The 26,094-nt window shown below is 48.1% G+C and overlaps 1 protein-coding gene and 1 long non-coding RNA gene across 5 annotated transcripts; one reads left to right on the top strand and one right to left on the bottom strand.

Moving 5' to 3' along the window:
• Positions 1 to 4: 4 nt before the first annotated feature.
• SUMF2 (sulfatase modifying factor 2) lies at positions 5 to 26,054 on the bottom strand. 4 transcript variants are annotated; one of them, XM_060173138.1, is made up of 9 exons: positions 25,852 to 26,054; positions 23,166 to 23,322; positions 19,832 to 19,963; positions 13,124 to 13,193; positions 12,566 to 12,716; positions 8,601 to 8,656; positions 4,389 to 4,473; positions 4,043 to 4,187; positions 5 to 200 (listed from the first exon to the last, which is right to left on the bottom strand). In XM_060173138.1, the coding sequence occupies exons 1-9, from the start codon at positions 25,913 to 25,915 to the stop codon at positions 116 to 118; spliced, it is 945 nt and encodes a 314-aa protein (XP_060029121.1). In that variant the 5' UTR covers positions 25,916 to 26,054; the 3' UTR covers positions 5 to 115. The 4 variants fall into 4 exon arrangements, with proteins under 4 accessions (XP_060029121.1, XP_007530111.1, XP_060029122.1 ...); XM_007530049.3 differs by having other exon boundaries at positions 13,124 to 13,168; positions 19,832 to 19,949; XM_060173139.1 differs by lacking the exon at positions 19,832 to 19,963.
• On the top strand, positions 2,420 to 3,354 carry LOC132533120 (uncharacterized). Its single transcript, XR_009545002.1, has 2 exons — positions 2,420 to 2,979; positions 3,269 to 3,354. It is a non-coding gene; the product is annotated as an uncharacterized LOC132533120 (long non-coding RNA).
• Positions 26,055 to 26,094: the final 40 nt, after the last annotated feature.

Genomic DNA, 26,094 nt, shown 5'->3' with positions numbered 1-26,094 from the left:
GAGGGAGGGAGGGAGGAGGGTGCAGGGAGGAGTAATTCCTGAGGCTGCAGCTTCTGAGCCTGGAATGTTGTCTGGAGTGCAGTGGATGCCCCTGGGGACTCCTCTTAGCAGCTGCTCACAACTCCCCACGTGGCTGGCCTGCTTCCGCAGCACAGCGGAAGCCCAGATTGTCTGAAGCTGAATCCGGAGTGTTGCCCATCCTGCCAGCAGAGATCAGAGAGACAATGAGGATCTGGGGTGGAGGGTAGATAGCATAATGGATATGCAAAGAGACTCTCATGCCTGGGCTCCAAAGTCTCAGGTTCAATCCCCCATACCACCATAAGCCAGAGTTGAGCAGTGCTCTGGTTAAAAAAAAAAAGAGAGAGAGAGAGAATGAGTGTCTGTTGAGAAATGGGCCTCACACCGTGCCATGCTCTCCCTGGCCACAAGTACCCTGGACAGGCAAAGGCACCTTGAAACAGGGTGACAGAAGTGAAAGGGTCTTGAAAGACTGCACTGGAAGGCAGGACTTTTTTTTTTTTTTTTTAAACCAGAGCACTGCTTAGCTCTGGCTTATGGTGATGTAGGGGATTGAACCTGGGACCTCAGAGCCTCAGGTATGAAAGTCTTTTGCATGATCATTACACTTTCTCTTCAAGTAAATATTTTTAGAAGATTGATTTATTGGGGGCCAGGCCATGGCACACCGGGTTAAGTGCACATAGTGCGAAGCACAGGGACCAGCAGCAGGGATCCTGGTTCGAGCCCCCAGCTCCCCACCTATAGGGGGGTTATTTCACAAACGGTGAAGCAGGTCTGCAGGTGTGTCTATCTTTCTCTCTCTCCCCCACTCTGTCTTCCCATCCTCTCATTTTCTGTCCTATCCACCAACAGCAGCAGCAACAGCAACAACAATGGGAAAAATGGCCTCCAGGAGCAGTGGATTCGTAGTGCAGGTACTCAGCCCCAGCAATAACCCTGGAGGCCAAAAAAAAAAAAAAAAAGCTTGAGGGCAGGGGAGACAGCATGATGGTTATACAAACAGACTCATGCCTGAGGCTCCAAAGTCCCAGGTTCAATCCCCCGCATCGCCATAAGGCAGAGCTGAGCAGTGCTCTGGTGTTTGGTGTTTTTTTTTCTCTCTCTTTTTCCCTCTGCATCTCTCTCTCTCCAAACAAACAAACAAACAAAAAATACCTGATTAGTTAATGATGGGGGGGTCAAGGTGGGGTGAGAACCAGAGCATGACTGTGGCATATGTGATGCCAGGGATTGAATTAAGGATCTCAGGCTTCAAAGTCCCAACGTTTTATCCACTAGTCTAACCCCTGGGGGCCACAGAGGCAGGAAATAGTAATTTAAATAGTGAGTGGTTTAGAATAACTCAGTAAAAAAATAATAATAATACAAGAAGTGAGACTTACCAGTTGGAACTTCCATTCCCTCATGTTCCATCTAGCAATAGTTGCGGACTGCAGGAGCTGTTCGCCACTTCATAGACTCAGAATCCAATACCAGAAAGACTGAAGTGTTTTAAGTGGGGGAGATAGCATAATGCCTGAGGCTCCAAAGTCCCAGGTTCAGTCCCCCACACCACCATAAACCAGAGCTGAGAAGTACTCTGGTTAAAATAATAATAAAGTGTTAAAAAAAAAATAAGTTTTATCTGTGCTTCAATGGTTTCCAGGCTAGTAAATTTTTTTATATTTATTTTCCCTTTTGTTGCCCCCTTTTTTAAATTGTTTCTGTTATTGATGTCGTCATTGTTAGATAGGACAGAGAGAAATGGAGAGAGGAGGGGAAGACAGAGGGGGAGAGAAAGATAGACACCTGCAGACCTGCTTTACTGCTTGTGAAGTGACTCCCCTGCAGATGGGAATTCGGGGGCTCGAACCGGGATCCTTACGCCGGTCCCTGTGCTTTGTGCCACGTGCGCTTACCCCGTTGTGCTACCGCCCGACTCCCGTAATTTCTCTTAAAAAGTATGAGCAGCACTGGGTTAACAGCACATAGTACAAAGCACAAGGACCCAAGCACTCTTCTTTCTGTCTGTCTCCCTAGTTGTGTCTCTTACACTCTATCTAGAGGGAAGTAAAGCTGCCAGGAATAGTAAAGTCATGCAGACACCTGAGTTCAGCAATAACCCTGGTGGCAAGAAAAAGAAAGTGAGGAAAAGTCAGGAGCCCTGAAGTGTCATCAAAGAAACATCTACAAACCTGATGTCCAGAAGCACAGGCCTCTCTACAGCCCTTTTGTTAATAGAATATGTTTTTTTAATCTTTATTTGTTGGATAGAGACAGTGAGAAATAGGGGAGGGGGTGACAGGGAGAGAGACAGACACCTGCAGCACTGCTTCACTTCTGAAGCTTTTCCCCCTGCAGGTGGGGACCAGAGGCTGGAACCTGGGTCCTTGCACACTGTAACATGTGTGCTTAAACAGGTGTGCCACCACCTGGCCCCGTTAATAGAATATTTATCCTGGGAGTCGGGCGGTAGCACAGTGGGATAAGCACACGTGGTGCAAAGTGCAGACCGGCGTAAGGATCCCAGTTGGAGCCCCAGCTCCCCACCTACAGGGGGAGTCGCTTCACAGGCGGTGAAGCAGGTCTGCAGGTGTCTATCTTTCTCTCTCCCTCTCTGTCTTCCCCTCCTCTCTCCATTTCTCTCTGTCCTATCTAACAACGAAGACATCAATAGCAACAACAATAACTACAACAACAACAAAAAAGACAAGGGCAACAAAAGGGAAAATAATTTAAAAATTAAAAAAATATATATCCTATTTTAGTGAGAGATACAGGAAAGACAGACTGAGAGACACCAGAACACTTCTCAGCTCTGGTTTATGGTGGTACTGGTGATTGAACCTGGAACCTCTGGAGCCTCTGGTTTGAAAGTCTGGTGCCTAGTAGTACTAAGTACAAGGATGCAGGTTCAAGTCTCCCATTCCCCACCTGCAGAGGGGACACCTCATAAGCAACAAAACAGATCTTCAGGTTTCTCTCTCTCTTTTTTTAAAATATTTATTTTATTTATTTATTCCCTTTTGTTGCCCTTGTTGTTTTATTGTTGTAGTTATTATTGTTGTTGTCGTTGTTGGATAGGACAGAGAGAAATGGAGAGAGGAGGGGAAGACAGAGAGGAGGAGAGAAAGATAGACACCTGCAGACCTGCTTCACCGCCTGTGAAGCGACTCCCCTGCAGGTGGGGAGCCGGGGTTCGAACCGGGATCCTTCTGCCGGTCCTTGTGCTTTGCGCCACCTGCGCTACAGCCCGACTCCCCAGGTTTCTCTCTCTTATCCCCTCCTCCCCTCTTCAATGTCTCTCTGTTGTATTGAATAAAATGGAAAAAATGGCTACAAGCCCATCAATTCCAAGACTCATTTCCATGACCCCTGACCACAGACTGTTCAAGTGGCCATTCTGCTTCCTCCCTACATCTTTTTCATTTTTTTTTTTTTTTAATCTCCAGGGTTATTGCTGGGGCTCAGTGCCTACACTATGATTCTACTGCTCTTGGAGGCTATTTTTCCCCCGTTTTTGTTGCCTTTGTTGTTTATCATTGTTATTATTGTTGTTGTTCTTATTGCTGTCGTTGTTGAATAGGACAGAGAGAAATGGAGAGAGGAGGGGAGACAGAGAAGAGGAGAGAAAGATAGACACCTGCAGACCTGCTTCACCGCCTGTGAAGCGACCCCTCTGCAAGTAGGGAGCCGGAGCTTGAACTGGCATCCTTACGCAGGTCCCTGCTCTTTGCGCCATGTGCGCTTATCCCTCTCTGCTACCATCCAGCCTGCCCTCCCCACACCTTAATGTGAAGATAGGAGGAAAAAAAAATACCAGACATATAATTAAGATGCTGGGTGTAAAATTTCCTTTGGAGCTGAGAGTTGGCAGGAAAAAGCACAAGCTATCCTGGGCTCTGTTGTTTTTTTGTGCCAAGTCCTGCCTGCTGCATCCTCTGTGCCCACAACTCCAGTGCCAAGACCACATCAGGTACCACTATGCTCAAGGAGACCAGGCCTCAGGCCCTTGGCCTCCAGCTCCCGAGTCCCTTACCTGGTGGTGACCCGGGCCCGGTGATTGGCAGATCCGTCGGCTGTGTCAATCCAGGAAGCTCCCCGGAGGACACGCATGTCCTGGTCTGAAGCCTGGTACGGTGAGGCTGTCCACTCCCACACGTTGCCCAGGAGGTCATAGAGCCCTGAAGCACAGTGTAGATGGGTCATCTCACATGCACAGCTGCCAGCCTGCTGCTGCTAGCAGTCAAGGGTCCACAGGATCAAGCATCTCAACACACCACCACCACCACCATGGGGAGTTTCTCTGCCTCATCCATGGGCAAAGCGGCCCTGCCAGTCAGCCTGAGAACACTGACAACAGCCTGCTGCTTGCGAACTCTTACCATAGTTATTCTGGGGGGGGAAAGCATTCACTGGGGAGACGCCGTGGAAGCCGTCCTCAGCCTTGTCGCCCTTCGGGAACCTTCCCTGAGGAGAAGACATTTCAGTCAGTTACCTTTGGGGGGGTGGCCCACCTAATAGAACACACACAGTATGTGGAAGACCCTGGTTCAAGCCCCCGGTCCCTCTCTGCAGGGGGGATGAGGCGTCACAAATGGTGGAACAGTCTGCAGGGGTTTCTCTCCTCTTTCTCCCTCTTTTGTCTCTCTGTCTCTCACCCTCTATCAAAAGGAAAAAAGGTAAAAGTCGCCACTGGAAACAGTGGATGAAGCCTGTGTGCCTCAAGCCCCAGAAATAACCCTGGTAGCAAGAATAAGTGAATGGCCTCTATCATTTTGTCCTGAGGTAGGTCTTTCTGTCAGGCCAATGAAAACCAAAGCCACCTTGTATTGTGGAGCATGGGGAGAGGGACGTGGCATAAGTTCCCATCCTGAGCTGCCAAACCACTTGCCTCGAGTTCTTCAAGATCTCCTGATGTGGTTGCAGCCTGGGAGCTGGCAGAGTGGATAAGGTGTTGGATTCTGAAACATGAGGTCTTGAGTTTGATCCCTGGCATCGCATGTGCCAGAGTGATGCTCCAGTTCTCTCTTTCCCTCCCTCATTAATAAATAATAAAAGAGGGCAGGGGTAGATAGCATAATGGTTATGTAAAGAGACTCTAATGCCTGAGGCACTGAAATCCAAGGTCCAATCCCCCCATCCCTACCATCAGAAGCTAGAGCTGAGCAGTGCTCTGGTAAAATAAAAACAAACAAAAAAATTAAAATAAATAAAGGGGAGTCGGGCGGTAGCACAGCGGGTTAAGCGCATGTGGTGCAAAGCCCAAGGACCGGCTCAAGTATCCTGGTTTGAGCCCCCGGCTCCCCACCTACAGGGGAGTCGCTTCACAGGTGAAGCAGGTCTGCAGGTGTCTGTCTTTCTCTCCCCCTCTCTGTCTTCCCCTCCTCTCTCCATTTCTCTCTGTCCTATCCAACAACGACAACAACAATAATAACTACAACAATAAAACAACAAGGGCAACAAAAGGGAATAAATAAATGAATAAATAAAAAGATATTAAATTAAAAAAAATAAATCCCTTTTAAAAATTTATTTTCCCTTTTGTTGCCCTTGTTATTTTAGTTGTTGTTATTGATGTCGTTGTTGGATATGACAGAGGGAGATGGGGAAGACAGAGAGGGAGAGAAAAAGATAGACACCTGCAGACCTGCTTCACTGCTTATGAAGCAACTCCCCTGCAGGTGGGGAGCCAGGGGCCCGAACCGGGATCCTTCCGCCTTTCCTTGTGCTTTGCGTCACCTGCACTTAACCCGCTGTGCTACTGCCCAACTCCCAACGTGTCCCTTCTTATGCTATTACCTCACGAAAGCTGCTTTTATAAAAGGGAAAGGGTCAGGTGGTGGCACATGTTAAAATGCACAATGACCTGGGTCAATTAAAAAAAAAATTGAATTCAGTGGTCCAGGAGGTGGCGCAGTGGATAAAACATCAGACTCTCAAGCGTGAGGTCCTGCAGCACATGTACCAGAGAGATGTCTGGTTCTCTCTCTCTCTCTCCTATCTTCCTCATTTACAAATAAAATCTTTAAAACAAAACAAAACAAAATCGAATTCATTCATGTTATAGTCTTCAAGCCCCTGGTCCCCACCTGGTGCGGGAAAGCTTTGTGAGTGGTGAAGCAGGGCTGCAGGTGTGTCTCTGTCTATCTCCCCATTCCTCTCAATTTCTGGCTGCCTCTATTAAATAAATAAATAAAGATAAGAGAAGGGACTATAATTTCCTCAACACCTACCAAGTATTAAGGCTGATACATATGTTTATTTATTTTGCCACTAGGGCTACTGCTGGGGCTCTGTGCCTGCACTATGAATCTACCACTCCTGGAGGCCACTTTTTCCTTCCTTTCTCTTTCTTTTATTTCTATTTTATTTGATAGGACAGCCAGAACTTGAGAGGGAATGGGGAGATAGAGAGGGAGAGAGAAATACACTTGTAGACCTGCTTCACTGCTCGGGCAGTCCCTGCAGGTGGGGAGCGGGGACTAGAACCTGGGTAATGTATGTGGCTCAACTGGGCATGCCACCAGCTGGCTCCCAAAGCTGATACATTTAAATTTTAATTACCAGAGTACTCAGCTCTGGCGTATGGTGGTGCTAGAGATTGAACCCGGGACCTCAGAGCCTCGGCATGAAAGTCTTTTGCAGAACCATTATGCTATCTCCCAGCCCTTTTATTACTTTTAAAATGTCTACTTATGGGGGCTGGGCGGTAGTGCAGCAGGTAAAGTGCACATGATGCAAAGTGCAAGGACAGGCTCAAGGATCCTAGTTCGAGTCCCCGGCTCCCCACCTGCAGGGGGGTCGCCTCACAAACAGTGAAGCAGGTCTACAGATGTCTTTCTCTCCCCCTCTGTTTTCCCCTCCTCTCTCCATTTCTCTCTGTCCTATCCAACAACAACGACAGCAATAATAAAACAACAATAACAACAAATGGTGAAGCAGGGCTGCAGGTGTCTCTCCGTCTCTCTCCATCTCTATCTCTTCCCTCAATTTCTCTCCCTGTCTCTATCCAATAATAAGTAAATAATTAAAAAAAACAAACAGAATTCATACTGTTTTCTCTGCTTGAATGTCCTTTCTTCCACGAGACAAATGCCTCCCCAGTCAGCACTGAAATACCATCTCATCTGTCAACTCACCTCCAGCACTCTAGGAAAGTGATTTACTCTCTCTCCTTTTTGATTGCTTATTGGATAGAGGGGCTAGGAGGTGGTGCACCTGGTTAAGCGCACACATTACAATGTGCAAGGACCCCGGTTCAAGCCCCAGGCCCTCACATGCAGGGGGGAAGCTTCACAAGTGGTAAAGCAGGGCTGCAGGTGTCTCTGTCTCTCTCCCTATCTCTTCCTCCCCTCTCAATTTCTGTCTCTATCCAATAATTTTTTTTCTTAAAGTGCAAGGACCATGTGGTCCCAGAGGTGGGTCAGTGGCTAAAGTATTGGATTCTCAAGCGTGAGGTCCCGAGTTGAGTCCCCAGCACCACATGTGCCAGAGTGATGTCTGGTTCTTTCTCTCTCTCCTCCTATCTTTCTCATTAATAAATAAATAAATTAAAAAAAAAAGTGCAAGGACCCAGGTTCGAGGCCCCGGTTCCCACCTGCAGCAGGAAAGCTTTGTAAGTGGTGAAATAAGGCTACAGGTGTCTCTGTCTCTCTCCCTCTCTATCTTCCCCTTCCCTCTCAGTAACTGGCTATCTCTAGCCAAGAAAGAAAGAAAGATAATACAGAAAGTTTTAAAAAGGGGCCAGGCAATGGCGCACCTGGTTGAGTGCACATGTTATAATGTGCAAGGACCTGGGTTCAAGCCCCTGGTCCCCCCTCACCTGCAGGGGGAAAGTTTCATAAGTGGCGAAGCAGGGCTTCAGGTGTCTGTCTCTCTCTTCCCCTCTCAATTTCTCTGTCTCTATCCAGTAAATAAATAAACATATAAAAAAGTCTAAAAAATATTTATTATTAGAAATTGAGAGGGGAGGGGAAGAAATACAGAGGGAAGGGGAGTCGGGCGGTAACGCAGCGGGTTAAGTGCACGTGGTGCGAAGTGCAAGGACCCCCATAACGATCCCGATTCAAGCCCCCAGCTCCCCACCTGCAGGGGAGTCGCGTCATAAGTGGTAAAGCAGGTCTGCAGGTGTCTGTCTTTCTCTCCCCCTCTCTGTCTTCCCCTCCTCTCTCCATTTCTCTCTGTTCTAACCAATAGCAACAATAACTACAGCAACAATAAAAAACAACAAGGGCAACAAAAGGGAAGATAAATAAATAAATTAAAAATTAAAAAGAAAAAAAAAGAAATACAGAGGGAGACAGAGAGATACCTGCAATCCTGCTTCACCACTCATGAAGCTTTGCTCCTGAAGGTGGGGTCCCGGGACTTGAACCTGGGTCCATGTGCACTGTAATTGAGCATTTAACCAGGAGCTCCACCACCTGGTCCCCAGAAGTGATTTACTCTCAAACATACTGCAATTACTTCAACTCACTGCACTATGACTTTTTTTTTTAAATCAATTTATCATTCCACACAAAGTCTTCTGAATCCCAGTCTACAGCTCCTTATCAACACATTGAGAAAGGACAGGACCAAGGAACGTGTCTTACCTGCCACAGGTTGGTGCGGTTTGGCTGGAACTGGTTCCCCCACGGGTAAACCTGACCTGCAGGCAGAGAAAGGAGATAACAGAGGCTGGGAGTGAACTGGAGAAGAAAGGGCCAGGTGTCGCTCTCACCCCAAGAGTGCACAAGGACTCATTATCCATCACCCTGCATGAGGGCCCGGGTTCAAACTCCCAGCTCCCATCTTCAGGAGGAAAAGGGTCATGAGTGGCAGAACAGTGATGCAGGTGTCTCTCCTTCCCTCTGTCTTTCTCTCCTTAATCTCTCTCTCTGTCCCTCCATCAAAAGGAAAGAAAGTGGCCACTGGCCACTGGGAATGGCAGAATCATACAGGCACTGAGCTCCAACTATAACATTGGTGGAAAGAGAGAAAGAAAGAAAGGAAGAAAGAAAGAAAGAAAAAGGAAGGAAGGAAGGAAGGAAGGGGGGAGGAATGGGGTCGGGGTAGATAGCATAATGGTTATGCAAACAGACTCTCATGCCTGAGGCTCCAAAGTCCCAGGTTCAATCCCCCGCACCACCAAAAGCCAGAGCTGAGCAGTGTTCTGGTTTAAAAAAAGGAATAAAAGAAGGAAAGAAAGGGAAAGAGAAAAGAGATGGGGAAGAAGAGAAAGAATAAGGGAACATTTTAACAACAAACATGGAAAGCAAACAGCAGAGGGCCAGGTGGTGGCACACCTAGCAGAGCCCACATTAGTTGCAATGCACAAAAAACTGGATGCAAGACCTGGGTTCCCATCTGCAGCGGGGAAGCCTCCTGAGATGTGAAGCAGGGCTGCAGTCGTCTCTCTCTCTGCATCTCCATCTCCCCCTGCCCTCTCCATTTTTCTCTGTCTCTAGCCCATCAATAAAACATGAAGGAGGAAGGGGAGAAGGAGAAGGAGAGGAAGCAGCAACAACAAAAGGCAGGAGGTGCTGAGGGGCCGAGTGAAGGCACACCTGGCTGCGCAGACACATGGCAGTATACGAGGGCCTGGGGTTAAGCCTCAGTCCCCATGTGTGTGTATGTGGGGGTGGGGGGAGCTTCATATGCAGTGAAGCAGCTCTGCAGGTCAGTCTGTGCCTGCCCGCCTGCCTCTCCTTCTCCCACCCCCTTTCTTCTCGCCACCCTATTTCCCTCTACATCTCCACTTTTTTAGAAAAAAGATTTATTTATTCCCTTTTGTTGCCCTTGTTGTTTTATTATTGTAGTTATTATTGTTGTTGTTGGCTAGAACAGAGAGAAATGGAGAGAGAAGGGGAAGACAGAAAGGGGGAGAGAAAGACAGACACCTGCAGACCTGCTTCACTGCCTGTGAAGCGGCTCCCCTGCAGGTTGGGAGCCGGGGGCTCGAACCCGGATCCTTACGCCGGTCCTTGCGTTTTTGCGTCATGTGCGCTTAACCCGCTGCACTACCTCCAGATTCCCCACGTCCACTTTTTAAAAAATATTTATTTATTTATTCCCTTTTGTTGCCCTTATTGTTTTATTGCTGTAGTTACTATTGCTGTTATTGATGTTGTTATTGTCAGACAGGACAGAGACAAATGGAGAGAGGAGGGGGAGACAGAGAGGAGAAGAGAAAGACAGACACCTGCAGACCTGCTTCACCGCTTGTGAAGCGACACCCCTGCAGGTGGGGAGCCTGGGGCTCAAACCGGGATCCTTATGCCGGTCCCTGCGCTTTGTGCCACATGGGCTTAACCCTCTGCGCTCTCACCGGACTCCCACATCTCAACTTTTATCTCTATTCAAATATATATATATATATATATAGCCACAACAAAGGAGAAGCTGAGAAAAGAGGAGCCCGGTTGGTTACACAGCAACCCACTCTCAGCCCTTCCTCTGTGTACTTGCTGCATGAGGAACATTCCCATTCGCTTCAGCCCTGTGTGGTCCCAGGTGAGGCTGCGAACAAAGCCTGCCCAGAATCTAGTCACCAGCAGCTCACAGTGAAGTGAGTGCCGACGCTGAGAACAAGCACTGAGGGCCTTGTCCGTCAGGCACAGACTGGAGAGATGCGCACACACCCACATGGTGACACCATCACTCTGCTGGTGCGCTCAGCGCTCACCCAGTGCAGGTGTGTGGGGCACGACAACTGCTGTTTCGCACTATAACCGTGACCTTGTGTTTGCATGTCAGGGTGGCACACGTTACGGATACAATGACTATGTTCACCTCTAGAAACGTGGGGAAGAGATACACAGTTTGCGTCATTCTGATTACACAGATTAAAATTTAGCATGGCAACAAGGGCAAAGGGAAAATAAATTAATTAAAAAATATAAAAATAATTAATGGGGGTAGACAGTAACGCAGCGGGTTAAGCACACGTGGCACCAAGTGTAAGGTCCAGCATAAGGATCCTGGTTCGAGCCCCTGGCTCCCCACCTACAGGGGAGTCACTTCACAGGCGGTGAAGCAGGTCTGCAGGTGTCTTTCTCTCCCCCTCTCTTTCTCCCCTTCCTCTCTCCATTTCTCTCTGTCCTATCCAACAATGAGCAACATCAACAACAACAATAATAACCACAACAAGGCTACAACAACAAGGGCAACAAAAGGGGGAAAAAATGGCCTCCAGGAGCAGTGGATTCATGGTGCAGGCACTGAGCCCCAGCAATAACCCTGGAGGCAGAAAAAATAATAATAACATGGAAGGCCAGGTAGGTAGTGGTGCATCTGGTTAAGCACGTTACCATGAGCAAGGAACCAGATTTGAGACCTTGATCCCCTCCTGCAGGGGTCACTTCACAAGTGGTGAATGAGCAAGTCTGCTAGTGTCTTTCTCTCTCCCTCTCTATTCCCCCTCCCCTCTCAATTTCTCTCTGTCCTATCCAATAAAATGGGGGGGGGTGGGCGCCAGGAGCTGTGGATTCATAGTGTAGGCACTGAGCCCCAGTGATAAACCTGGAGATAAAAATAAATTAATTAGTAAAATAAATAAATAAATAAATAAATAAATGAGAAGAAGAAGAAGGAAGCCTGCAGCAGGGAAACCCCAGTGAAGATTAAAAAAAAAATAAAGAAACAACAACAACAACAAAACAAACTGTGTTTTACTTTCTTTTTGTTACCTCCCAGGCTTTACTGCTCTTGGCCATTTTTTTTTTTTTCCAGCTGAAGGAGAGAGGGAAAGACATACTGAAGCTTTCTCCATTGCAGTAGCGGGCAGGCTCAAACGAGCACATGACCAGGCAGTTGCACTATCTAGGTGAGCTATCTTGCTGGTTCTCTGAGTCTTCCCCCCTCCTTTTTTTTTTTTTTAATTCAGCTGCTGCTACTCCATGCTTCTACTTCTCTTTTTTATTTAATTTTTAAAAATTTATTGGATAGACACAGCCAGAAATTGAGAGGGATGGGGGTGATAGAGAGGGAGAGAGACAGAGAGACACCCGCAGCCCTGCTTCACCACTTGTGAAGCTTCCCTGTGCAGATGGGGACCAGGGACTCGAACCTGGGTCCTTGAGCACTGTAACATGTGCACTCAACCAGGTGCGCCACTACCCGGCCCCTTCCCCTGTCTTCACTGCTCTAAATTTTTTTCCCCTCAGAGAGAGACAAAGAGAGAAAAGACAGGGATAGAGAGGGTGGGGGGCCAGGAGGTGGTGCACCCGGTTAAGCACTCACATTACAGTGTGCAAAGACCCATCTTCAAGCCCCTGGTCCCCACCTGTATGGGGAAAGCTTCATGAGTTGAAAAGCAGGGCTATAGGTTTCTCTCTGTCCTATCCAACAACGATGACATCAGTAACAACAACAACAATAAAAAACAACAAGGGCAAGAAAAGGGAAAATAAATATAAAATAAAAAACAATAATAATAGATAAAAGTGAATTCAGCAATCACTGTCCCTCACCACATAGTTTGAGCACTGTTCCAGGGAGCACTGGCCCTTCCTACCCTTTGACATTCCCCACTGAGGGCAAGACGGGTGACAGAGAAAAGGCCTTAGTATCGTGATACCTGCCAAGCCGCCTCTGGCAGCAAACTCCCATTCTTCTTCAGTGGGTAGCCGCTTCCCCCGCCAAGCGCAGTAGGCAAGAGCGTCGTTCCAACTGACGTGAAGCACGGGGAACTCCAGTCTCTCTCGGATGCCAGAGCCGGGACCTGCAGGCTGACAGCAGGACCAAGTGAGAGGCTTCTGGGAGCTCACAGGAGTCAGCTTTTATCATGAGAGGAAGCAAAGTAGTTTACACATGAGAGTAGGGTGAGGTAGGTAGCACAGTGGTTCTGCAAAGACTCCCATGCCCAAGGCACCAGAGGGCCCAAATTCAATCCCTAGTGCCACAAGTTAGAGCTGAACAAAAACAAAAACAAAGTTCACGAGAGTCAAGGGGAGAGGGAGTAGGATGGACTGTGAGCAGAGGCACTAGGGAGAGGAAACAGACTTCTCTGGCTGCTCCTCTGAAACTGCTTATGTCCTTTTTAACACAGCACTTCCAGCTGGATGAGTGATCTAGGAAACTAGGCTTTTAGAAGTAAGAGTCAAGAGGGGGTAGAAAAAACGGAACCAATCCTTACCTGCCTCCAGAACGCTCTCTCTACTGGCAACCACCAAAGAACACGCTGCAAGAGAGGAGAAGCATGAGAGCTGGAGAGAGAGAGAGTTCAGGAGGTTAGGGTGCATGGCTTGCCATGCCCATGACCCAGGCCTGAGTCCCAGCACCACCTGGGAGTGCCCAAGGAATACTCCCTGCCAGCTTCTATGAAGCCAACATCACCCTGATACCAAAAGCAGACAGGGACACAACCAAAAAAGAAAACTTCTTCTTCTTCTAGCATTTGCCCTTCTTCCGTAGCCAGTCAACAGCATCAGGTTGAGCCTGATGTAAAGTTTCGAGACCTCCTTTGAATCTGGAGAGGTGGCAGTCATTGACTATGTGGGCCATAGTCTGTCTGGAGCCGCAGGGGCAGTTCGGGTCGTCTCTGGCTCCCCAGCAATGGAACATAGCGGCGCACCGGCCATGGCCTGTTCGATAGCGATTGAGGAGGGCCCAATCATAACGTGCTAGGTCAAAGCCGGGTTGACGCTTGCAGGGGTCTGTGATGAGGTGTTTGTTCTTTACCTCAGCTGACTGCCAGCTCTGTTTCCAAGAGACTGGAACAGAGAAGTTCAGTGTAGGCGTAGAGGACCAGATTGGGTGACGAGACGTCAAGCGTTGAACAGGGTGGGCAAAGATATCCGCGTATATTGGCAGGTCCGGTCGAGCGTAGACGTGGGAAATGAACTTAGATGATGCCGCATCCCAACGAATATCTGGCGGGGCGATGTTGCTAAGAACTGGCAGCCATGGAACCGGGGTGGAACGGATGGTTCCAGAAATTATCCTCATGGAGGAATATAATTTGGAATCGACCAAGTGGACATGGGGGCTACGGAACCATACTGGGGCACAGTATTCTGCAGTGGAATAGCATAATGCCAGAGATGATGATCGTAGTGTGGAAGCGCTCGCGCCCCATGAGGAGCTGGCCAATCTTGCAATGATGTGATTCCTCGCGTCCACCTTTGCTGCAGTTTTTATGAGATGTTCGTGCAATGACAGAGTGCGATCGAGAGTAACGCCAAGATAGACTGGCTGGGCTTCGTGCCGGATTCTCGTATCGCCAAGCTGCACATTAAGCTCACGCAAGGCCGAGGCATGGTATAGATGGAAAACAGATGATACCGTTTTTGCAGTGCTAGGGATTAGTTGCCATTTTTTACAGTAATCAGATATCAGAGACATGTCTTTCGTGAGTGTTTCCTCGAGGATGTCGAACTTTGATGCCTGAGTTGCACAGCAGATGTCATCGGCGTAGATGAACTTCCTTGAAGAAGTTTCTGGAAGGTCATTGATGTAAATATTAAATAGCGTAGGAGCCAGAACAGAGCCCTGGGGGAGGCCACTTGAGACAAGTCTCCATCTGCTAGACTTGTCACCCAGATGCACCCGGAATCTTCTGTTTTGGAGAAGAAACGATATAGTGTTGGCCACCCATGGAGGCAGGCATCTTGAGATCTTGACTAGGAGACCATGGTGCCAGACCGTGTCATAGGCTGCTGTGAGATCAACAAAGACAGCACCCGTCTTTAAATTCTTCTGGAATCCATTTTCAATGTAAGTTGAGAGGGGGAAGCTCCAGTGCTGTGATGTCTCTCTCTTTCTCTCTGTCTCAATGGAAAAGTCACAAAAATCACTTGGTGTTGTTGAGGTGGTCTGGTGTCGGGCTGCACCGCGGAGAAGAGAGCGGACGTCCAGAGCAAAGGGGTACACAGATCTTTATTATAGGATGGGGGGGGAGGTTTGGTTCAGACCACGTGGAGCCAGCCAGCGATGGCCGACCACGGGGGAGAGCAGGGAGCGAGACCTCAGAGAGGGAGAGCCGAGAGCCCAGAGAGAGCGAGGGGAGGGGTGAGGGGGCTTTTTATTGGGCGACAACCAGGGGTGACGTGTAGGGCCAGGATTGGTTGAAAGGGGGCACTCTAGGATTTAGCGAGGCATAGGAAAACCTGGGGGCGGAGCCAGGATTGGTTGAAAGGGGGCACTCTAGGATTTAGCGGGGCATAGAAAAACCTGGGGGCGGAGACTGCATCAGAATAAGTCCTCAGCAACAACTTGGTGTGTATGAAGCCCTGGATTTCGGAGCCATGGTACCTCATGGGAGCACCAGAGCTGGTCTGGGGGAACAAGGCTGCTGGAGTTGTCTTTCCTCTCCCCCTCTCTAAATAATGAAATACATATATATATGGGCCAGGTGTTGGTGTACCTGGTTGAGTGAACATGTAGAAGACCCAGGTTCAAGCCCCTGGCCCCCACCTGCAGGGGAAAAGCTTTGCAAGTGGGCTGCAGGTGTCTCTCTGTCTCTCTCCCTCTCTACATCCACCTCCCCCCTCTCAATTTCTCTCTGTCTCTACCCAATAATCAAGAAATAAAATTTAAAAAGTAATAAGGCCAGGGGTCGGGAGGTAGCGCAGTGGGTTAAGTGCACATGGCACAAAAAGCAAGGAAAAGCAGAAGGATCCCAGTTCGAGCCCCCGGCTCCCCACCTGCAAGGGGGTCACTTCTCGGGCAGTGAGGCAGGTCTGCAGGTGTCTGTCTTTCTCTCCCCCCTCTGTCTTCCCCTCCTCTCTCCATTTCTCTCTGTCCTATCCAACAACAACAACATCAATAACAACAACAATAATAACCACAACCATAAAAAAAAACAACAAGGGCAACAAAAGGGATAAAATGGCCTCCAGGAGCAGTGGGTTTGTGGTGCTGGCACTGAGCCCCAGTGATAACCCTAGAGCCAAATAATAATAATAATAGTAATAGTAATAACAACAACAACAACGCTGGGGAGATAGTTCCACTATTAGAACACTGAACTTAAAAGTCTGAAGCTCCTGGTTTAATTTTTAGTACTGTAGGTACTACAGTGATACTGTGGCTTTCCTCTCTACCTCATTATGTGAATTTCTCTCTCACATGCAGTAATAAAATACATCTTAAAAAAAAAAAAGGGAGGGGAGAGTTGGGGAAATAGCATACTAGTTATGCAAAAAGACTTTCACCCCTAAGGCTCCAAGGTCCCAGGTTTAATCCCCTGCACCATCAGAAGCCAGAGCTGAGCAGTGCTCTGGGGAAAAAAAAATAAGGGGGAGTCAGGGAGTAGCACAGTGAGTGAGTAGGGCACTAACCCTGGAAGCAGGAGGTCCCAAGTTTAGCCCACGGGCTAGGGTGATGCTCTGGCTCCCTAGCAAATTAATTAAATTAGATGTTCTGGGGGCCAGGAAAGGTGGCCCTGGATGAGCGCATGTGTTATAATTCATAAGGACCCAGGTTCGAGCGTCAACCCGGCTTTGACCTAGCACGTTATGATTAGGCCCTCCTCAATCGCTATCGAACAGGCCATGGCCGGTGCGCCGCCACTATGTTCCATCGCTGGGGAGCCAGAGATGACCCGAACTGCCCCTGCGGCTCCAGACAGACTATGACCCACATAGTCAACGACTGCCACCTCTCCAGATTCAAAGGAGGTCTCGAAACTTTACATCATGTGGCTCAACCTGATGCTGTTGACTGGCTACAGAAGAAGGGCAAACGCTAGAAGAAGAAGAAGGACCCAGGTTCAAGCCCCCAGTCCCCACCTACAGGAGGAAAGCTTTGCAAGTGGTGAAGCAGGGCTGCAGATGTCCCTCTGTCTCTCTGCCTTTCTACCACCCCCTTCCCTCTCAATTTCTGGCTGTCTCTAACTAATAAATAAAGATAATAATAATTTTTAAAAGAGGGGGCTGCAGCTGGGTGTTGGCACACCTGGTTGAGTGCCCACGTCACAATGCACAAGGACCTGGGTTCAAGCCCCCAGCCCCCACCTGCAGGGGGAAACTTCACAAGTGGTGAAGCAGGACTGCAGGTGTCTCTCAGTTTCTCTCCCTCTCTATCTCCCCTTTCTCTCCATTTCTGGCTGTCTCTACTAAATAAATAAAGACAATAAAAAATGATAAAATGATTTTAAGTGGTCCGGGAGATGGCGCAGTGATAAAGCTTTGGACTCTGAAGCATGAGGCCCTGAGTTCGATCCCCGGCAGCACATGTGCCATAACGATGTCTGGTTCTTTCTCTCTCCTCCTATGTTTCTCATAAATAAATAAAATCTTAAAAAAAAAAAGAGGAGGCTGGGGAGTTGGGTGGTAGCACAGCAGGTTAAGCGCAGGTGGCGCAAAGCACAAGGACCAGCACAAGGATCCGGTTCAAGCCCCCGGCTCCCCACCTGCAGGGGAGTCGCTTCACAAGCAGTGAAGCAGGTCTGCAGGTGTCTATCTTTCTCTCCCTCTCTCTGTCTTCCCCTCCTCTCTCCATTTCTCTCTGTCCTATCCAACAACAACTGCAGCTATAATAACAATAACAATAACAACCACAACAAGGGCAACAAAATGGGAAAAATAGCCTCCAAGAGCAGTGAATGCATACTGTTGGCACCGAGCCCCAGCGATAACCCTGGAGGCAAATAATAATAATCATTATTTTTTTATTTTATTTTATTTTTTTTAAAGATGCTCTGACTAGCAAAAGCACCTTCCTGACTGAAGGCAGAATAGGCTGAGCATAAGGCAGTGCAGGCAAGGCTGTCTGGGATGTTTAAAGCATGACACCTTGTGGCCAGGTGGTGGGGCACCTGGTTAAGTGCACATACTATAAGGCTCAAGGACCCAGGTTCAAGCCCCTGGTCCCCACCTGCAAGGGGGAAAGCTTCACGAGTGCTGAAGGGCTGCAGGTGTCTTTCTATCTTTTTTCGCTATCTCCCCTCCTCTCTCTGTCTCTATCCAACAAGAAATATTTTTTTAATATTTATTCCCTTTTGTTGCCCCTGTTGCTTTATTGTTGTTGTAGTTATTATTGCTATTGATGTCATCATTGTTGGATAGGACAGAGAGAAATGGAGAGAGGAAGGGAAGACAGAGAGGGGGAGAGAAAGACAGACACCTGCAGACCTGCTTTACCGCTTGTGAAGCGATTCCCGTGCATGCGGGAAGCCGGGGGTTCGAACCAAGATCCTTATGCCCATCCTTGCGCTTTGCGCCACCTGAGCTTAACCTGCTGCACTACCACCCGACTCCCCACCAATAAATTTAAAAAAAACAACTATATTTTTTTAAAAAAGCATGATACCTCACCACCGTTACTAGAGGGAGGTTTGCCAAGATCTTCTTTTGTTGGTTCATGGGTATCTTGAAACTTATCTGTATCTGGATATTTAGTCTCTGCACAGAAACCAGCGTGGGGTTGACTTGCAGGAGTCTGTTTATCTGACCATTCCAGGGTGAGCTTCTCTCCCTTCCCCTACCCCCAACTTGCACGTGTGGTGCCAGGTATGTCCAGGTAATCCCATGTCCTATAAAGCTGCTATCGGGGTTCCACTCCCAACCCCTTGGCTGCCAGTCTAGTTCACTCACTCACTCACTTTTTTTTTTTTTTTTTAAATCTCCAGGGTTATCGGTAGGGCTCAATGTCAGCCCTATGAACCCACCTCTCCTGGAGGCCATTTTTCCTTTTTTTTTTAAAAAAAGATTTTATTTATTTATGAGAAAGACAGAAGGAGAAAGAACCAGACATCACTCTGGCACATGTGCTGCCGGGGATCAAACTCAGGACCTCATGCTTGAGATTCCAAAGCCTTATCACTGAGCCACCTCCGGGACCACTCTTTTTTTTTTTTAACCAGAGCACTGATCAGCTTTGGCTTGAACCTGGGACTTTGGAGCCTCAGGCTTGATAGTCTGTTTGCATAACCATTATGCGATCTACCCCGTCAACATTTTTTTTTAAATTTATATTTATTTATTTTCCCTTTTGTTGCCCTAATTGTTTTTCATTGTTGTTATTATTGTTGTCGTCATTGTTGGATAGGACAGAAAAATGGAGAGAGGAAGGGAAGACAGAGAGGGAGAGAGAAAGACAGACACATGCAGACCTGCTTCACAGCTTGTGAAGCGACTCCCCTGCAGGTGGGGAGCCTAGGCCTCCAACAGGGATCATTACTCTGATCCTTGTGCTTTGTACCACATGCGCATAACCACCCAACTACCACCCGACTCCCCTCCCTTTTTTTTATTGTTGTTGTAGTTATAATTGTCATTAGATAGGTCAGAGAGAAATGGAGATAAGCGGGGAAGACAGAGGGGGAGAGAAAGATAGACACCTGCAGACCTGCTCCTCCACCTGTGAAGCGACTCCCCTGCAGGTGGGGAGCCGGGGGCTCAAACCCGGATCTTAAGCCGGATCCTTGTGCCATGTGCGCTTAACCCACTGCGCTACCTCCTGACTCCTTTTTTTTTTTTAATTGTATAGGACAGAGATAAATTGAGAGGGGAGGCCAAGATAAAGAGGGGTGCGCCTCCGCCTGGCTGAGTGCACAGGTTACAATGTGCAAGGACCTGGGTTTGAACCCCTGTTCCCGACCTGCAGAGGGAAAGCTTCACAAGTGGTGAAACAGTGCTGCAGGTGTCTCTCTGTCTCTCTCTCTCTTCCCTCTCAATTTCTGGCTGTCTCTACTACCCAATAAGCAAATAAAGATAGTAAAAAAATTTAAGATATATATGAGGAAGATAGACACCTGCAGTTCCGCTTCACTGCTTATGAAGTGACCCCTCTGCAGGTAGGGAGCCAAGGGCTTGAACCACGATCTTTGTGCAGGTCCCTTGTGCTTCCTACTAAGGGCGCTTAACCTGGTGTTCTACTGCCCGGCCCCCAGTTCACTCACCTGAATGTGCTGGCTGGCTTTGTTGTTTCTGAGTTCTTCAGAGACAAGATCCTCAAAAACAAAGCTCCACCCAAACTTCTCGGCCTCTGTCCGGTACTTGTTCTTCTTGACAAACTCCCTGAAAGGACAGATCTTTTAAATTAAGTTTAATTTTTTTCCAGAGCACTCTTTTTTTTTTAAAATTTTTTATATTTATTTATTTATTCCCTTTTGTTGCCCTTGTTTTATTGTTGTAGTTATTATTGATGTTGTTGTTGTTGGGTAGGACAGAGAGAAATGGAGAGAGGAGGGGGAGACAGATTGGGAGAGAAAGACAGACACCTGCAGACCTGCTTCACCGCCTGTGAAATGGCTCCCCTGCAGGTGGGGAGCTGGGGGCTCTAACCGGGATCCTTAAGCTGATCCTTGAGCTTTTCTCCACCTGCTCTTAGCCTGCTGTGCTACTGCCTGACTCCTTTTTTTTTTTTTTTTTTTTTTTTTTTTTAAAGCAAAGCATTGCTCAGCTCTGAATTATGGTGGTGCAGGGGATTGAACCTCGGACTTTGGAGCCTCATGTATGTGAATCTTCTTGCATAATCATTATGCTACCTACCTCTGCCCAATTAAGTTTAATTTAATTTTATCAAGCAGAAAGAAATTGAGAAGGGAGGGAGAGGGAAGGATACAGAGAGATACCTGCAGACCTGCAGGTGGGGGCTGGGGCTTGAACCTGGGTCCTTGTGCACTACAGTTTGTCTGCTCAAGCATATGCACCACCATCCAACTCCAAAAAGAGATTGTACTTGGTTCAGCTGGTAAGAGTTGTGTTGTGCCCTCGCCTCATCTTGCTCCAGAAAACCTCACCTATCCTTGTCTTTGAAGTCACAGAGCACAGAGCTGTGAGGGTCTAAACCTGCAATCTGAGCAGTAGATTGACTTTTTTCAAAGATTTACTTTAGTTTTTTTAAATTTATTTTCCCTTTTGTTGCCCTTGTTTTTATTATTGTTGTAGTTATTATTGTTGTCATTGTTGTTGGATAGGACAGAGAGAAATGGAGAGAGGAGGGGAAGACAGAGAGGGGGAGAGAAAGACAGACACCTGCAGACCTGCTTCACCGCCTGTGAAGCGACTCCCCTGCAGGTGGGGAGCCGGGGTTCGAACCAGATCCTTATGCGGGTCCCTGCGCTTCATGCCACGTGCACTTAACCCACTGCGCTACTGCCCGACCCCCTGTTTTTGTTTTGTTTTGTTTTTTACCAGAGCACTGTTCAGCTCTGGCTTATGTTGGTGCAGGGGACTGAACTTGGGACTTTGGAGCATCAGGTGTGTGTGGGGAAGAGAACCTGGGGCCAAGTGTGTGTGTGTGTGTGTGTGTGTGTGTGTGTGTGTGTTGGTTTGTTTTTAGATATATTTTATTTATTTTGGATAGAGAGAGAACTTCAGTACTAATTGCAAGGACCTGCGCAAGGATCCCAGTTGGAGCCTGCAGCTCCTCACCTGCAGGGGGCTCAATTCACAAGGAGGTCTGCAGGTGTCTATTCTCTCACCCTATTTTGCCCTCCTCTCTTAATTTCTCTCTGTCTTATTAAAAAAAAAAAAAAATTGGCCACAGGAGCAGTGAATTCGTAGTGCAGGCAATGAGCCCCAATGATAACCCTGGAGGCAAGAGAAAGAGGGAAACAGAGAGAAAGAGATGTGGAACTTGAGAGGGAAAGGAGAGTTAGAGAGGGAGAGAAAGAGAAACAGCTGCAGATCTGCTTCATTACTTAGGAATCTTTCCCGCATAGCTGCGGAGCAGGGGCTTGAACCCCGTCCTTATGCACTATGATATGTGCGCTCAACCAGGTGCACCACCACCCAGCCCTGGGCCAAGTGCATTGCGACATCACACTCAAGCGGGCACGCCACCACGTGCCCCGTGTTTTATTATTTATTCATGACAGAGAGTGAGTGAGAAAAGGAGGGAGAGAGGAAGAGAAGGAGAGGGAGAGAGGGAGAGAAGGAGACGGAGAGAGGGAGAGAAGGAAGGAGAGGAGGAGGAACAACCAGAGCCTCACTCTGGCACATGCAGTGCTGGGGATTGAACTCAGGACCTCCACACCACCACCTGGATTGCTCTAAACTGTCTCTTTTTGACAACATCTGTTGAATATGGCTACTATTATTCTTCTGTTGTAACACAATATGTTAGGGGCTGGGTGGTGGCGCATCTGGTTGAGTGTACATGTTACAATGCGCAAGGACCTGGGTTCAAGCCCCCAGTCCCCATTTGTAGGGGGGAAGCTTCACACACATGGTGAAGCGGCCTGCAGGTATCTCTCTTTCTCTCTCTCTTTCTCTCTCCCTGTCTCCCCTTCACACTCAATTTCTCTCTGTCCTATTCAATTAAATTAAATTCAAATGGGGAGGGGAGAAGAGAGAAAAGAAAAGTAAAGAGCCCCTCCAGATGTAACCCTGGTGTGAGGGGTGCAGAGGTGGGGGAACAAAAGGAGCCATCCAGGAGGCAGCAGCAGGATAAAGCACTGGACTCTCAAGCATGAAGTCCCTAGTTCAATCCCTGGCAGTGTATGTGCCAGAGTGATTCTCTGGTTCCTTCTCTCCCTCTTCCTCTTTTTTTTTTTCTTTTAAATTATTTTTTTTTATATTTATTAGTTTCCCTTTTGTTGCCCTTATTTTTTTTTTATTGTTGTTGTAGTTATTATCTTTGTTGTTATTGATGTCGTCGTTGTTGGAGAGGACAGAGAGAAATGGAGAGAGGAGGGGAAGACAGAAGCAGGGAGAGAAAGACAGACACCTGCAGACCTGCTGGATGATGCTGGAAATCAAACTCATATGTGTAAGTCTGCAGCAAACTACCTCCCCCAATCAGCACAACCTAGTTTTCTTTTGAATCTCAAGAACGAAGATGATTTTCTGTGGAGTAGAAAGCATAATGGCTATGCAAACAGACTCTCATGCCTGAGGCTTCAAAGTCCCAAATTCAGTTCCCTATCCTACCATGGAGCTGAGCAGTGCTTCCGTTAAAAAAAAAAAAAGTGGGATTCTTGCAGTAGCGCAGCGGGTTAAGCGCACGTGGTGCAAAGTGCAAGAACCGGCATTCGAGTTCCCGGCTCCCCACCTGCAGGGGAGTCGCTTCACAAGCGGTGAAGCAGGTCTACAGGTGTCTCTCTTTCTCTCTCCCTCTCTGTCTTCCCCTCCTCTCTCCATTTCTCTCTGTCCTATCCAACAATGACATCAATAACAGAAACAAACAAACAAACAAAAAACCAAGGGCAACAAAAGGGAATAAATAAATATTAAAAAAAAAAAGTACTGAACAAGATTATTTTCCTTCCCCAAGAGCTACTGATGTACCTGAAATCTTTGTTGGTCACAGGGAAAATGTCAATGGCAAAGGCTTTCACAGTCACCACCCGAGCAGGCCCTTCGCCATCTCGGCCATCTGGAGAATTCGTTCCCATCTGGAATTTCCCACCTGGTAGTGTGACCATGCCACTAGTGTGCCCATTTCCTGCAGAGAAAAAGCAGAGGCCTTGTGGTGGGTGCATATAGAGAATAAGTGGGGGCTGAGGAAAGAGCATGATGGTTCTGCAAAAGCCTTTCATGTATGAGGTTCTCAGGTCCCAGGTTCAATCCCCAGCATCATCATAAGCCAGTGGTGAACAGTGCTCTGGTTTCTCTCTCTGTATGTCTCATTAAAATGAAATAGATAAAACAAAAAATAGAAGACAAGTGGCAGGGTAGGGAGACAGTGTAATGGTTCTGCAAGACTTTTGTGCCTGAGGCTCTGAGGTTCCAGGTTCAATCCCCAGCCACACCATAAGCCAGAGCTGAGTAATGCTCTGAGTATGGATCGAACTGCCACCACCCATGTTCAGTGGAGGAGCAATTACAGAAGTCAGACCTTCCATATTCTGTACCGCACAAAGATCCTGGGTCCATATTCCCAGAGAGGTAAAAAAATAGGGAAGCTGGAATCCGGCAGTAGCGCAGCGGGTTAAGCGCAGGAGGCGTAAAGTGCAAGGACTGGCATGAGGATGCCAGTTCGAGCCCCCAGCTCTCCACCTGCAGGGAAGTCGCTTCACAGGAGGTGAATCAGGTCTGCAGGTGTCTATCTTTCTCTCCCCCTCTCTGTCTTCCCCTCCTCTCTCTCCATTTCTCTCTGTCCTATCCAACAACGACAACAATAATAACTGCAACAATAAAACAACAAGGGCAACAAAAAGGGAATAAATAAATAAATAAATATTAAGAAAAAAAGAATTGAAAAAAAACAGGGAAGCTATCAAGGGAGGGGGTTGGATATGGAGCTCTGGGGGTGGGCAATGTGTGGAAATGCATCCCTCCTCTTATCCTATTGTCTTGTCAATGTTTCCATTTTATAAATTAAATAAAAACAAGGGGCCAGGTAGTGGTGAACCTGGTTGAGCCCACATGTTACAATGCACAAGGACCCGGGTTTGAGAGCAAAAGCACATGATAATCATCATCAAATTACTGGTGAGCTCCCAATTGCTTGTTTGAGTGTCACATAAAATCCGAACCATTTAGGGAGTCGGGCGGTAGCGCAGCGGGTTAAGCGCAAGTGGCGCAAAGCTCAAGGACAGGCATAAGGATCCCGGTTCGAGGCCCCAGCTCCCCGCCAGCAGGGGAGTCGCTTCACAGGCGGTGAAGCAGGTCTGCAGGTGTCTCTTCCTCTCCCCCTCTCCTCTCCATTTCTCCCTGTCCTATCCAACAACGACGACATCAACAACAATAACTACAACAACAATGAAAACAAGGGCAACAAAAAGGAAATAAATAAAAAGTAAAAGAAGAAAGTGGGAGATAGGACCAAACCCAGGTCAGTGTCCTTTGCAACAGGCCACACTGCTCTAGCTTAATTTCCTACCTCATGGTTTAAGTTTCCAGATAAGGATGGCTGCTGTAAATTCTCCAGTCCAGGTCTTTTCATCTCCCTCAAAATCCAGTCCGGGGCCCTCCCCTCATTTCGACACTGTCTCTCACACTAGTAACTGCATCCACGTGAAGGAGGGCAGGGTCAGAAGTAAGCAGGGGGGCCGGTGGTGGCGCATCCGGTTGAGCGTACATATTACAGTGCTCAAGGACCCAGGTTCGAGCCCCGGGTCCCCATCTTTTCCCGGGGGAAAGCTTTGAAAGTGGTGAAGCAGGGCTGCAGGTGTCTGTCTCTTTTCCTCTGTCTCCCCTCCCTCTTGATTCCTGATTTGTTGATTCTCTATCCAATAAATAAATACAAAAAAAAAAGTAAGCAGGAAGTGAAACAGGTCTGCAGGTGTCTGTCTTTTCTCCTCTCTCGATTTCTCTCTGTCCTATCCAACAACAACAGCTATGGCAACAATAACAATAATTACTAGAACAAGTCCAACAGCAGGGGCAACAAAATGGGGGAAATGGCCTCCAGAAGCAGTGGATTCGTAGTGGAGGCACCGACCCCCCAGCAATAACCCTGGAGGCAAAGAAAGAGAAAGAAAGAAGCAAGCAGGAAGTGTTGGATTCCCAAGCTTGGGGCCCTGAATTTGGCTGCGTGGCTCTGTGCCTCTGCACAGCTCAGCTCCGGCTTATGGCGGCGCGGGGGATCGAAGCTGGGGCCGCAGAGCCTTGGACATGAGAGTCTGTCTGCATAACTATTATGCTGTCTCCCCTAATAAAATAAACAATCAACAATGTACAATTGATTACAATATACAGACTTTATTTGCATTTGACCCTAATTCAACAAGTAAGCTCTAATTTCAATAGTTAAAGTGCATTTTTCCCTTAAATGGAACTTTTCTTTGGGGTGGGGAGTGTGTGTGAATGACTCGTAACTTTTATCATTTTGGTTATTCAAGCTGAATATTTAATCTTAACATGTGAAGCGTAGAGATCGCCACGCACACAGGTGACCGCATCGTAAGGAGGGCGGCTGCTTCTTCCCCTTGTAGAAACTCCCCCAAAGCTGGCGGGTTTGGGAGGCTTCCCCAGCCCCCTAACAAGTGGGTGAGGAGTCGTGTCCTTCCCCCAGGGGCGGCCACTGTACCTCGCTGGAACCAGGCACCGGAGATGAGCGTCAGTGGGAGCAGCAGCGGCAGCGAGAAGCCCATGCCGGCTACCGGAGCGCCGGGGGCGGGCGCCACACTATGGCTGTGCTGCGCCTGCGCGTGTCAGCGGCGCCTCCTGCGCCTGCGCGCGGGGGCGGGGCTCCCAGTAGGAAGCCTAGGTGAGTGTCCTGAGCCTACCCGGGAAACTAACTCATTTACTTTTGGGTATCTGACATTTGGGG

This window comes from Erinaceus europaeus, chromosome 15 (genome assembly GCF_950295315.1).
Source record: "Erinaceus europaeus chromosome 15, mEriEur2.1, whole genome shotgun sequence".
NCBI lineage: Eukaryota > Metazoa > Chordata > Mammalia > Eulipotyphla > Erinaceidae > Erinaceus > Erinaceus europaeus.
The sequence above is the reverse complement of the archived record's forward strand: the minus strand, read 5'-3'. Positions and strand labels throughout refer to the sequence as shown.